Source organism: Salminus brasiliensis, chromosome 19 (assembly GCF_030463535.1).
Source record: "Salminus brasiliensis chromosome 19, fSalBra1.hap2, whole genome shotgun sequence".
Classification (NCBI taxonomy): domain Eukaryota; kingdom Metazoa; phylum Chordata; class Actinopteri; order Characiformes; family Bryconidae; genus Salminus; species Salminus brasiliensis.
Genome location: NC_132896.1, coordinates 20,557,282 through 20,571,094, shown reverse-complemented (window position 1 = coordinate 20,571,094; position 13,813 = coordinate 20,557,282). Strand labels below are relative to the sequence as shown.

Sequence of the window (13,813 nt, the reverse complement as noted above, 5' to 3'; positions counted from 1 at the left end):
TGCCTATTGTCTGCATATATGTCGTGACCATATACCTGCTAATTCCCAAATGAAAGTTTCATTATTATTATTATTATAAATGGGCAATAAAAGATATCATGAGGTTTTTGGAGGTGACGTCAGTGCATACATCGAGTAGCCAGGCCCAACTCAGTCATTCTTGCCGAGATTTCTTATCCCAGTCATAAATTTTACAGAGGACCTGTAGTAAAATGACATTACTCCACTTCTCCATGTAACACTAATCCTGTCTGAATAGGGCTAAAGAGAGGGAGATAGATGCAGAGAAAGAAGGGCACAGAGTTGCAGAAAGAGACAGAGTGAGAGAGATAGAGAAAGTGAGATATACAGAGAGAGAGAGAAAGGGCAGATACAAAGAGAGAGAGAGAGACAGTGAGAAAGGAAAAACCTCCAGCAGAAAAGACCTCAGGCTGTGAGGACAACATAATTTATATGCCAGTTCCGTGAGAAAGGAGCAGGCGTGTGGAATGTGTGTGCTAGGCAGACTGAGTGAACGCTTTGTTGGTCTTCTTTTTCATTCTTTTACATATTTTTACATTTTTATTTTTACAGAGGTCAGAGTTCAAGGCTACCTTTGATCAGGAGGACAGAGCTGGGTGAAAGGGGAGCACTCTTTGATTCGTTAATGTTTCCTCCATTCCCTCTTCCTGCTCCTCACACTAAAGGGAGTTTAAGCACTCGCACAGGAAGACCGGGCCCTTTCTCACACACACACACACTGGCTCACACCCTTTTACACACACATTCAGTCCCGCATAGAGAAGGACAAACACATCCTGCAGGGTCTGACTGTTCAGGTAGTCTAATGACCGGTTATTTATAGATGCTTGTTAACTTTTGTAACTTTTCCAGGGATGTTTGATATTATTTGAAGAGTTTTTGAAGAAGACTGAACAATATACACTCACCTGTACAGAGGGAGGAAAATGAAAGACATGTACATAGAGAGAGAGAGAAGTTCCCTGGTCGAGTCAGGAAATGAGTGCATATATCCTGTCTGCTTCTCTCCATCAGACGGTTGTAATGGTTTCAGCAGTCTGACATTACCTCACCACTCAGGTGTAGAATGTGCCTGCATCTGTGTGCGCGTGTTTTTCTGCTTAATCCAGCACGCGTATGACGTTAGTGTCCTCAAGGCCTTGTTACACGTTGAAAGGGTCTGTCTGAGGGATGCAGAATGAATGCTGACCAGGGAAACAGTTCGGTACGGCAGGTTTTGATTTATTCTGACATTCAGATTCAGGTATATCAAACCTCAGGCATATTCAACTGAGCTCAGCTGCAGGTCAAACAGTAGTCAGCTCTCTCAGGACATCATTTCACATGTTTATGTAGTAAAATAGCTAACAAGAGAACAAAACCAGAATGCTGCAAGGATCAGGCTGTCCATTCTCAAAGTTAGATTTCAAATGGCAAAATATATTGAGAACATTCTTTTAAAAAATCAGTCCCCCCTCCCTACCCCTCCCCTCAATAAATGTAAAAACTACTTTTCTTAGAAGCCAAACATCTCTCCTTTGAGCAAAATGGGTGAAAATCCATTAAGTTGCAAAAGAAATAAATAAAAAGTGGCATTTGCCAAGTTCGCTCATACATTGTTAAATGTATTCATGCTCACAAATGCAGTAAATGCCAATTAATACTGATGAGAGGGAGTTTGATCATCTAAGGGCACCAGCTCATTTCCATGGCCTTCGGCTCTTCCCACTCTTACCACTAGAGGTCACTGAAGTGTTCACACAAGCTTCGGGCCACTTCATACAATGCCTGGTGCTGCGTAACACTTTACTTCTGCATATCAAAACCTTTTTACACAGACGTTTGTACACGGCTATATGTCGTATCTATGACTTGTTTCAATGCATAAACACCAAAATATTTGGTACCTGACAAGACAACTTTGGAGCATTGCTTTATGTTACATTAGTGCAAATGCAGTGGCGTGGTGTGTGTATATATATATATATATATATATATATATATATATATATATATATATATATATATATATAAATATAAACAAATAAATAGTAATAACTTGAAAAAAAAAATCTGGCTACTGCTATTCGAGGATACTGAAAGCGTGCTAGCGAATACGTGCTGGGTGCTTACAGAGCACCAAAGCGCTGTCTTTAAGGGTCACATGATCACATTCAGGTTAGTAAGCTCTTTACCTCTCAATTTTGCAGTCTTATGGGTGGGGGTATTTAGGTTGTGGGTTGGCATGGAGGTGGTGAAAGTCTGAAGGCTAGTAAGCATATGGGAGTTAAATGTTCCCTTATTTAGTTTAGGCATTCCCATTAGCAAAATGCCGTTGTAATGCACAGGAATTGAAGTTATGAAAGCAGCTGAGAAACATTTTGCACATAAAGACTAAAAGGACAGTTCTTTTGGTGGTAGTGGGGGGAGGGGTTGATTGTAAGGATGTCTGATGGGCATACAGCTCCTACAGCAAGAGATACAACACGCATTGGGTAACACAGCTACCCACTGAAGCCCATTTTCAGACGTAATTCACTTTCATTGTGTAAGGTGAGTGTGACATCACAGGATGTGGCTCAGGGGTTGGTCAGAGGACCCGGAAAGGAGCAGGCATTACCCGGTGGAGGAGAGGGGAAGCCTACTGTCAGCAGGAGATGACAGGATCTCCCTTTTTTCACCACCTTCCACCTCAGCTGGGAGCTCCGACACCGAGGCCTCTTGAAGACTGGCCTCAGGCTGTGGAGGAACGTCCAGGCTTCCCTCTGGCTGAGCGGGAGACTCTTGAGCTGCAGAGCTGGGTTGGGGTGAACCTTTTAGCTGACTGTGGCACAGAGGACATGTCTCCTGCACATAGAGCCACTTCTTCAGACAGTTGGCATGGAAAAAGTGACTGCAGGGTGTGATCACGGCTGATGTCATGTCCTACAGACAGAGGGAGAAAAGGGACGTTAAGACATTCATATGGACTGAGAAGATGGTAGCATTGTCTATCAAACTTTTGCTTGTAAGATATAATTGCCTACAATGGTGGTTTTCAAGCTATTGTTGGCCATAAGTTGTTTTTTTTTCTCATTACAATATTTATTAAAATCTGAAAAAAAAACAGATCAAACAGATCAAGCTTGTTGACTGGATTGGCCAAACTTTGACAGTTGGCTGATTATGTTCATGATTGATGAATTATATAATTGCAGAATATAAATTATAACAACTAATTATCACACATGACGCTACTCAGCCAATCAGATCTGTGCATTATGATGGGTGATGCGACTCAACTGAGTGAAAACACATACAGGGAAGAGAGAAGAGAGAAGGTCTGAGAGGACAGCGAGTTAGAGGAAAGTTAATTCACATGGTGAGCTCTAAAAAGGACTGAATGGATTAATTGGACTTGTACATATTCTTTCCACGGGCAGTTAAACCAGTGTGTCCCATATGTTCAGAGACTTTCGCAATAATGTTAAACACAATGTGAGTTATTGATCTCTTTATTTTAATATACATATTTTATCGAAAGCATTCTGCCTTATTTTAAAATTTTATTTGAAATGAAAACCAAAATATTTAGAGTATTATTTATAATTCATACAGTTCAGTGTGAAAGCTAACAAATATACTGCAATCGTACTTGTATTTTGATTTGATTTCATTGCTGACTACATAAAATGTTGATATAACCACACTTCAATATAGAGATATGGCCTTAAATCATAGTTAAACATGATGTTCTGAACCTTGGCTTGAGAATTATTTTCTAACTAGATTCAACCATATTCAGTTTTAATTAAATACATCTGGTCTATATGATCTCCTATTTTTTGCTTAGCTTAGGTTAGGAGAGGGCAGTATACTTTAAAAGTGTACACTACCAATATCCTGATCTGTATTCTTTGCATGACAATCCAATCCAGGAACCATCATTCCGGTGTTAGTACATTTTGATTATGTGTATAATGGGACTTCTCTTCTGATGTTTTGTTTTTATTATCCGGTAATTATTAACCACCTTCATGATTTAGCTACCAGTTCTCATGTTGTCATTATAATTTTTGGCCATAGTGATATGCAGTTGGTGATATGCGCTGGTTACACTTTTGAATGTTTCTTTTTTAAATATTTTTTTTATATATACTCGTAAATGAAAAATGTGGTCAGTTTAATTTAGACCCTGATCCTGATCCAACTGATCAGATCAAGATCTTAGATTGCTACGTATTACAAATCACAAAATATTCTGAATACACTGATGTGGGTAAAAACACCAAAGCCTGACAAGATATATATGACTCCTAAGTATTGTAATAACAGTTATTCTATTCCATTCAGGAAAGGAAAAAATGTATTTTACAAAAACGTATTTGGCTTGCTATCAGAAAACCTAAAGATTGTAGGGCATACATTGTATTTCCCAAGGGAGCATCAAGGAAAAACATTTGCATGCATGCGTTTTTGCAGACCCACTTAAATGAGGTCTATTTACAATGTAATGATGTTACAGAGGTAGGCTGGACTGGGTAATGAAATTCAGCGGTCCTTCATCGAGTGGAGGAGCTGCTTGAGTTAAAGGGCTTTTTATGGTCTATATGACTTGATTTCTAAGTACAGTATGTGGTTACTGTTACTATGGTAATCATGTCTTGTCCATGGACTCTTTGGTATTGTGTGTTGTGCTTAAAATGGTGTAGATGGGAAAGGATGCGGTGTTACTCACTACACTAATAAAACTTAAGCTTACACAGTCCACTCTACATCGGTATCATTCGGTACAGGGTCAAAGGTACTACTCTGTCTACTGACAATGTTTACCACAGGGTTATTTCTAACAACAGGAATTACAGACTTTACAGACAATATCTAATTATATCACAGCCACAATTTATTGCTGCTTACAAACATCAAGGATTACTGTATACTCCCTTTCTGACCACCCACCACACTCATTCAAGGAAAAATACAATCACAAAAAATACTCGTTTTTATGTTTAACCAACCACCCACACACACACACACACATGCATACACACTTACCTGGTAGCAGATGGAGCAGATGTCATTGTGTTGCTGAAGCTGCTGGTACGAAGCAGTGGGCAGACTCTTGATCTTGTTGACGGCATCTCGCCGCAGAAGGAAGCTCTGCCAGCCCAGTTGTGCCCGAAGCCACACATTGTAGTAGGAGTGAACCAGAACAATGGTGGAGCCCATCACCGTCCACTCTCCGAAGACAGTCTCAGACACGCCGTATGCCACAACACACAACGCCACCAGAAACTCTAGCAGCCTGTATGTGCCATTCACGCAGTAGATCACGTCATCCATGTTCTCTACTGGAGCCTTCCGGAACTCCTCCACCATGAAGAGTACGTAGATCAGCAGAGTGCCTAACACCTGAGAAAGGATTTCATATGAAGTGTCTTCAAAGGGTGGTAAATGTGATACATGTTGTTGCAATCAATACAAGCATAATGTGGTAGTAAGGGTAGGTGATAGGGCCAAAATATAACACAAGATATTTGTATTTCTTAGGGTGGGACAAAAACTTTTTTCATTGCTCTAAACCAGAGCACCTCTATTCAGCTCGAAAGGACAAAGCAACTTTTAAACTCTATTGTAACTTTTATTATCAAGGACCTTGTGTCTGTGTGTGAAAACCAGGGCTTTCGCAGTGTGGTTTGCACTTTAGAGCCGAGTTACAGCAGTGTCCTGTCTCAAACACATTTTACTGACACAGTCTCCACATGCACTCATTTACTCTCCACATCCCACATACTTTCTTCAGTGAGTCATGGGATCACTGAAGAAAATGGGTAGAACAGCTGTAATATGATGTTTGGACATCCTTTGATACGGAACCTTTTGTCCCTGCAACTGCGCATTTTATCACAGATGGGTGGCAGCTAGCATCTGATGTGCTCCAAACATGAGCAGTGAATGAGAGCTACACGTATGCAGATACTACCTACTGCCCTGCCAACTTCACCAGAGTTGCAGTTATAGTAACATGCCAAGCCTGGTGTAACAACGATAGAGGCGCTATTCTCCCTATTACAGGTCAGTGGAGCATCACAATGATTTTGAAGCTGTGCCACATTTTTAAAGTGTTATCAAAACATATGAGTACAATCATTTCTTACTATTTCACATAATGTGCTGCACTGTATCCAGTACTACATGGCAAAAGTGGCAAAAGTGTCTAAGCACTGGCCCTTTTTTCAGGAGAGATAATTATTATTTTTTTATTAATAGCATTCGGCTGCTGCTGTTATTAAGAGTTTTGTATCATGTCACACAGGTAGTCAAATGTAGTGTTTGGAGACTTACTGATATAGCATAGTGTGCTTGTCTGGCCTGGGAATCAAACCCCAGTCCATCTGACCCAAAGTTGTATGGATTTTGCTGTGCATTGAGGAGTAGAGTGAACATACACATATATGGGTATATGCATGTGTGCTGTACCTGTAGAGAGGTGAGGATGCTGGAGGAGATGATGATGAGGAGCCAGAAGTCCATGTGGAAGAACTGGCAGATCATGTAGGACATGTAAGCTGGGAACACCAGCAAGAACAGACACAAGCTGACAGCGCGAAAGTGCTTCCATAAGCTCCTGCACAACAACAAAAAGCCAGCAAACCATAAGGACAGACAGATACAATATTTACACAATAATAATGATGAGAATATGAGGCACAATAAATAGGCTCTGTAGTGACTCAACAGAGTATTTGTCCAGAAGATGGCGCACTGAGCCAAAGAGTCTTATTTTAATCTACTTTTTTTTTGTCTAATAAGGTGTTGTAGGTAGACTTTACATAGAAGATATGAGTGATACAACTGATACATGATGTTTAACTTTCATTGAATTATTGAATATGTTCGTTAGATTTTAGACATGAAAACCAATATGTAAATATTGATTTTTGATCCACTTGACTTTATTTTTAATAACATACTTAGTAATAATACAAAACCGACCTTTTGTGAAATGCTGCTACATAGTAATGATATTACATATTGCTAAATGTCTCTTGCTTAACATCAATCTGGACATCCACCGAAACGGAACTTTCTCCATCCTAATCTAGTCACACAAATGTAAAAAAACATATCAGTTCCTACTTGTCCCTGGAGGCCCCCAGTGCCAGCACTATGGGGTCAGCAATCTCCAGCATGGACTGTAGAATGGAAGCTACTACGATGAAAAGGATGATGCTGAGAAGGAAGGCTCTGTGGATGACCTGAAGCTCAATCAGGCCAGTCTGAACCGCCAGGATCAACAGAGTAATTCCCTCGGTCATTCCCCTGGCAGAGAAAAAACAAGAGAGACAGGGAAAGAGAGAGGAAGAGAGAGTGAGCAACAGGATGTGAAAAGCATACCAAATTTGTTAACTTTAAAATACAATTGGATTTTCAGTAAAATATGCTTGGGCAGTGCTAAAGGGTAATTTTCTGGATAATTAAATGTTTTAATAAAGTTTTCATAAAGTTTTGTATGATGTAATAATGTTATAATACTGTTTGTTTAAAATTCTGTAATATTACTATATAGAAATTCATATCAGAATATTATGACCACCCCTTGCTTCGAATGAACTGACCCATTTTATTAGCTCCACTTAAGAGCACTTGTAGTTGTATAATTCCAGACTGTAGTCCATCTGTTTCTCTGCATCCTTTGTTAGCCTCTTTTCACCCTGTTCCTCAATGATCAGGACCACCACAGAACAGGTATTATTTGGGTGGTGGGTCTGCACTGCAGTGCAGTGACACTGACATGGTGGTGGTGTGTTAGTGTTTGTTACAATGGCATGAGTGGACCAGGCACAGCAGTGCTGCTGGAGTTTTTAAACACTATATCCACTTACAGTCCACTCTATAGGACACTCCTATCTGTTTGTTTGACCTTGTAGAAAAGTCAGAGACAGAAGCCCATCTATTGCCGCACAGTGAATAGGATGAATAGAGGCTAACAGAGTATTCAGAGAAACAGATAAACTACGGTCTGTAATAGAACTACAAAGTGCTCCTATATAAGTGGAGATGATATAAAGGGCACTGTAGACATCGGAACAGGTTCCTGTCTCTTTCACTAGTAAAATGTAAAGAGTCAGTAACTATAGAACAGACTATTTTACATTTAACCACTCATAATAACTTAACATATACATATAACATAACCACTGTGTTATGCAGTGCATAAATGGAGTAGAATTCCCATTTAACTGAGAGGATGTTACCTGTGCATGGTGTTATCATTCATGAAGGCCCTGTAGCCCTGCAGGTAGAACTTGCAAAGTGTGAGCACTCCAAGAGCCACAAATGACACGGTGAAGACAAGTCCCAGCAGCGAGTATGGAGTACTGCAGCACTCAGCAATGCTACAACACATACACACAAACACACACAGTCAACACACTACAGAACTCAACAAGCTCAACTGACTTTCTGCACATCTTCAGTATATAAAAAAAGTGTAACCTCCATTCACCTGGTGAGGAAGAGGAAGAGAAGCCTCTCCCTGGAGGTGGGCTGGTCTCGGGTGCTGAAATAGGTGTAGATTTGCAGAGCGAATAGAACCAACCAGAAGCACATAAAGAGAACAGGCAGGACCAGGTGATTCCAAAGAGACATACCCAGGGCCAACAGTCCATACACCTCCACTACCTACGGCCACAGAGAGGGGAGCATATGCGTTAATACGCAAAAAAATGTGAAGATTAAAAAAAAATACATTTCCATGTCTTTAAAAATAGAACATTGAATAACAGAGCAAATAAGTATGTACAATAATTAAATACTAATATATTAAATTATTAAACTATTTAATTAAATTAAATTACATTTATTCATAAATGAAAAATAAAATAAATTAAATAATAAAGAAAAATATGCAAATATGGAGTGAGGAGTGAGAAAGGAAGAATTGTCTTTAGTTTGTATGTAGTGTCTTCACTCATGCATGTCTTCAAAACTTGAAGCTTAATCATTAACACTGCTTAAGCGAATTAAACTCATAATAAAACTAACACACACACACACACACACACATACTCTATCACTGTCATTGTCCAGTTAACAAGCAAAAAACAGCATGTGCCGCTTTTGTCTCTCAGACAATCGGATTGGAGGGTCAGTGTGGTATAGTATAATGCCGTTGTCACACAAAAACCTTGTATGTCCATTTTTGTTTTGTTTTTCAATGTTTGACATAGCAGCTGTCCTTTCCATTGTCTCAAAATTTCATGATGAATTGACCAATAGAAATGCTCCAAAGTGATGTGGACTTCCAATGAAAGTTGAAAGAGTGGCCCCGTACTGCCCAATGCAGTATTTTCCCTTAGCTAACACACCTGATTCAGCTCATGAAGAGTTTAAAAAAGGAACTGCTAAAATGAACCGCATGTGTGAGTGCAGGGAAAACACCAAACCAAGAAGAGGCATTCCAGGACTGGGACTGGAAAATACTTCATTAGGCAACAGCTTCTGAGTGTGTATTCAATCAGTAAGTGTGAAGTGAATCAATAAGCTCTACTTATCATGCAAACGTCAGTGTCTGTGGTTCAGTGAATGCACCAGTATGACAAGTTTATTGCTATTAGTGCTGCCTGACCTGTGCCAGCTCCCTGTATGCAGTCTTGGCCAGGTTGAAGGGCACTAGTAGGTTGGAGGCCAGAAAGTAGATGACCTCCAGCCCAGTGAAGATCATGGCAAAGCGGTTCACAAACACAATGGTCTCCAGAGGAACAAGGCACAGCCTGGCCACCAGAGGGAGCAAGTGAGCTGAAAAGAGCCAGATCCGCTTGGTCTGCATGACACAGGAGCACAGAGTACACACCACCAGCTGGCCTACAAAATCATACACACACACACACACACACACACACACGTGTAAACACACACACACACACACACACATACAAAAGAAGTGAGAGTGGTAATGAAACCATCAGATTGGTCACGTCATTCAATTACAGAATTAGGCAAAATGATTGCAAATTATATTTGCAATAATCAAATGAATTGAGAAATAAATAAGAAAAATGGTTAATTTAATAGAAAAACACGTCTGTTGAGAAATGTTAAATGTAAATCCCTACAACATAACATACAATCCTGCCCTTCAATCAAGACCAGCAATGAGGTTTCCCGCCACACAGCATATGCTGCCACTAATGAATGCATCTGCTCCTGTCTTCTAAGTTAATTAGGCCCTAAAGATCTTAGAATAACTACGTAAGTGTCAGATAAGACTTGCAACCTCTCAGCAGCGAGGCAGAAAGAGAGTGAAAGTGCTGAAAGAGGGGGATATGAAAGCTTTGTGTGTAACACTCTGCACACGCTGTGGTTTTGGGTGCAGGCTCTGCATGAAAACGAGGCAGCACAGAACACAGCTGATAGAGCCTTAACCTCCAGGCTGCATTCTGAATATTCAGCTCGTGCTTATACAGGAGAACTGCAACTTCCAATTCAGCACCACAAACTGTGCTAAATTGGATTACAAACACAGTGTATCATAGGTGATATTAGAGGTATGTAGTTATAGTAGCAGTTTGGATGGCAGCCATTCATTTGACTTTTTTTCTCTATTTCCTCTTAAAATGTAAACACTGACCCACTGACAAACATCTATCTATCTATCTATCTATCTATCTATCTATCTATCTATCTATCTATCTGTCTATCTGTCTGTCTATCTATCTATCTATCTGTCTATCTGTCTGTCTGTCTGTATATCTAGCTATACTCTCTGGAGGAGATAAATATGAACCTGTTGGCACAATGCCTAATGCCAGGCGTATTGTATGTATTGTAACAATATGTATTGTATGTATTGTAATAACCTTGATTTGGGAGGGGGGGTGTACATATTCTTTTGTCTATACAGTTTGTATATTTTCTCTGTTCAGTGAAAACATCTCCAAAATGGTGACTTTACAGGAGAAGGTCAAAACGTTCTTAACTTTGAATGAAGGTTAGTGTAAAATATAATTTTATTCCAAGTAATTTAGAGCATTTCTATAGGTCTAAACAGACAAAAATTGAGATACATGTTTTTCATGGGACAGCAGCAACATGTAAATAAATAAACAGCTGTTACTAATATGTGCTAAACATCCCCTTTCCCTAATTGGAGTAGAATCTCAAATGACTCCCACGTGTCTAGGTCAGGGGTGTTCAGTATTATCCACAAAGGGCCGGTGTGCCATTAGCCTGAACTGATCACATTCCTAAACTGGGAATGTATGGGCAAAAGAACAATACTCTATGCGGCACATTCATCCAACAAACACAGGTGTCCCCTATATTTTCATGTGAGTAATAATCTCTTTAGCTGAAACTGAACAGTCGACATGACTGAAATGACTATGAAATCGGATACCGGTGATGATTAACAAATTACATGAAAATCACAGCACTGGGAAAGAGGACTGACAGAAAATAAGGAACTTTGAATAGCTTGCTAGATAACAGGAGCAATATGTACATGAAATATTTTTTCCACTATACTGTTAAAACTGTGGAGTCTTACATTAACACATCATTATGTATCTACAGCTGACTTAGAGAACTCCTCCACTATAATAATGGGGATTATAATGTTCTGTAATAAGGCAAACACACGATTTGAGAATTGGAAATTTACTGCTTATTTTTTCTCCAGCAGAAGGCACTTTTTAATGCATGTAGCTTATATTTGCATCACTGAAAAAATGCATGTATAACTGAAATTAACAATATTGATCACATTACTTTAATGTGATTTTAATCAATTCAGATGCTTACAAAAGAAACTAAAGACAGTAGTATGTCTGATAAAAATCAAGTATATCTGAGCGACATTTCTGAGCGACATATATCTGAGCGACATTTCTGCAAAAATATATATAAAATACATATTATTTTATTACATCATTATTTTTTGTTATTGTCCAAGCATACACAGGCCAAACTTTAGTAATAAATGCAAAGAAAAATAAATAAAAATTAAAAATCAAACAGGAAAGCTCTCCTTTTTTGCTTTAAATTCTGCGATGAAGAATGCTAGCAAAGGGACACTAAATATTGGTAATTGTGACATCCTAATAAAAATATCACATTCACTGCATTGTTGGCAGTTCACACAGCCATGTGAATAACCAGAATATATGTGTCCTATGAAGCAAAAGACCTTTTACTTGCAGTGCCAACATCTTTATTTTTTTTTATCTTAGAGTTCTGCTAAAATGCTGACATTTCACTAAATGCTGGAAGCAATATAATCTGCTTGTAGTCAGATGTTCTCTGTGGTTGTCTGAACCTGAGATGTCATGAGAACTGATACTTCAGCATCAAGTTGATACCAAAATTCTAAAACGTGACGGAACACAGTTTATATGATACTGAAGATACCGAAACAGTCATCACAGAGAGACACTAAGGTTGTGATTTCTCTGGAACTGGTGGCGGCAGCATAATAAGCCTACATGTGTAGGGGAAAAGAAGAAGGAAGGTAACCATAACAACTACATGTAAAATGGCTTTGGGAGCAACAGGTCTACGGGGACGTATGGACACAAATCAAGATATACAACCAATAGTTATGCTACGTTCACAGCACAGGCTGCACAGGTCAGTTCAGATATTCTGCTCAGATTTGATGGATAACATTTATGTCTGAAAGTCCAAAAATACCTATCTTTAGTGTAAATATACCTGCATGTGCATGTTTTAGTTGTATGCTGCCAACAATGGTTAGTAAAGGCATAAGTCTAAGTCTAAGTCATGCTTAGAAAAGTGTATCATGACAACAACAAAAAAAAATCATGATACGATAAAATATTGTCAGCTCTATTATCCACTCAATTATTGGTCTTTTATCTTATGTATCAAAACAGCTCTGGAAAAAATCTAAGCTGAGTCACTTCAACTCTTTAGCACTGCGCTATCTGTACATTCTAATGACCATGTCCATCCCTTTTAAAGACTGATGTGAGTAGGGCTTACAGATGAGTGCTGTGGTGAAACGGTTCATGGACAAAGGCTCCAGGTAGAGCGGCCCCTCGTAGCCAGACTCCAGTTCACCACGCACATAGTCCCTGAAACCGAGAAGAGATGATGTTAGTTCTGCCGCAAACAACATGATACTGAACACCTGTCTGATAGCTCCACACCCTAACCAGAGCCAGACAGGGACGAAGAGACAGGGATCATCACTACTCTTGTTGTCATCTGACTTGCAGAAGAGATTTGTGCTGACTGCATTCCTCAGAGAACACAAGCTTCTTACATAAGTGTCAGCTGAGCCTCACTTCAGCGTTCAGTCTTACTGCAGTGCACACAACAGGCAAAAAGCCATCATTTAAAGTCCATGAATTTGAGACATAATTTAAATTAAAGCACTAGTTTGGCCTAAAATTAAATGTACATCATTTTGACCATACCGCAACTGAAGTTTGGTGTACAGTAGCTTCATTTAGTTTTGTGAATTAAGGGAAGCCAACAGTCGACAGTTAGCAGCATATGAATAGCATGCCTAAAAAATCCATAGGGTTGTTAGAGTGTGGTGGTTTTAGAGTGTAAATTGTTAAAATTGTTATTAAAGTGCAAATCTAACATTTTCCAAAACACAGTTTTACATCTTTCCATCTACAATTATTTCCTGAAACCGGTTGTTTTTAGCCTACTTGAGCTGTGACCCCCTCCATCTCCATCCCTCTGAACTTGTGAACTTGGCATTTTGCTGCATACTGAATATGAGAAGACAACAGGTGAGAAGCCTGGTGGGTCACTGCAGAAAACTAGCAGTGGTGCATATAGTATGTGTGGACTTCAC

At 39.3% G+C, this 13,813-nt stretch overlaps 1 protein-coding gene across 2 annotated transcripts in view; it reads right to left on the bottom strand.

Annotated features, from left to right (window-relative positions):
* Positions 1-1,221: 1,221 nt before the first annotated feature.
* The window catches only part of rnf145a (ring finger protein 145a), a 30,457-nt gene continuing 17,865 nt past the window's right edge, over positions 1,222-13,813 (bottom strand). For both annotated transcript variants that reach the window (XM_072663790.1, XM_072663791.1), the window contains exons 4-11: positions 12,985-13,076; positions 9,611-9,846; positions 8,489-8,664; positions 8,238-8,378; positions 7,120-7,302; positions 6,460-6,607; positions 5,035-5,391; positions 1,222-2,925 (exon numbers count right to left, since the gene is read on the bottom strand). In XM_072663790.1, coding sequence (XP_072519891.1) covers positions 2,617-2,925; positions 5,035-5,391; positions 6,460-6,607; positions 7,120-7,302; positions 8,238-8,378; positions 8,489-8,664; positions 9,611-9,846; positions 12,985-13,076 — 1,642 coding nt within the window. In that variant the 3' untranslated portion in view covers positions 1,222-2,616. The remainder of the gene's footprint in view (positions 2,926-5,034; positions 5,392-6,459; positions 6,608-7,119; positions 7,303-8,237; positions 8,379-8,488; positions 8,665-9,610; positions 9,847-12,984; positions 13,077-13,813) is intronic.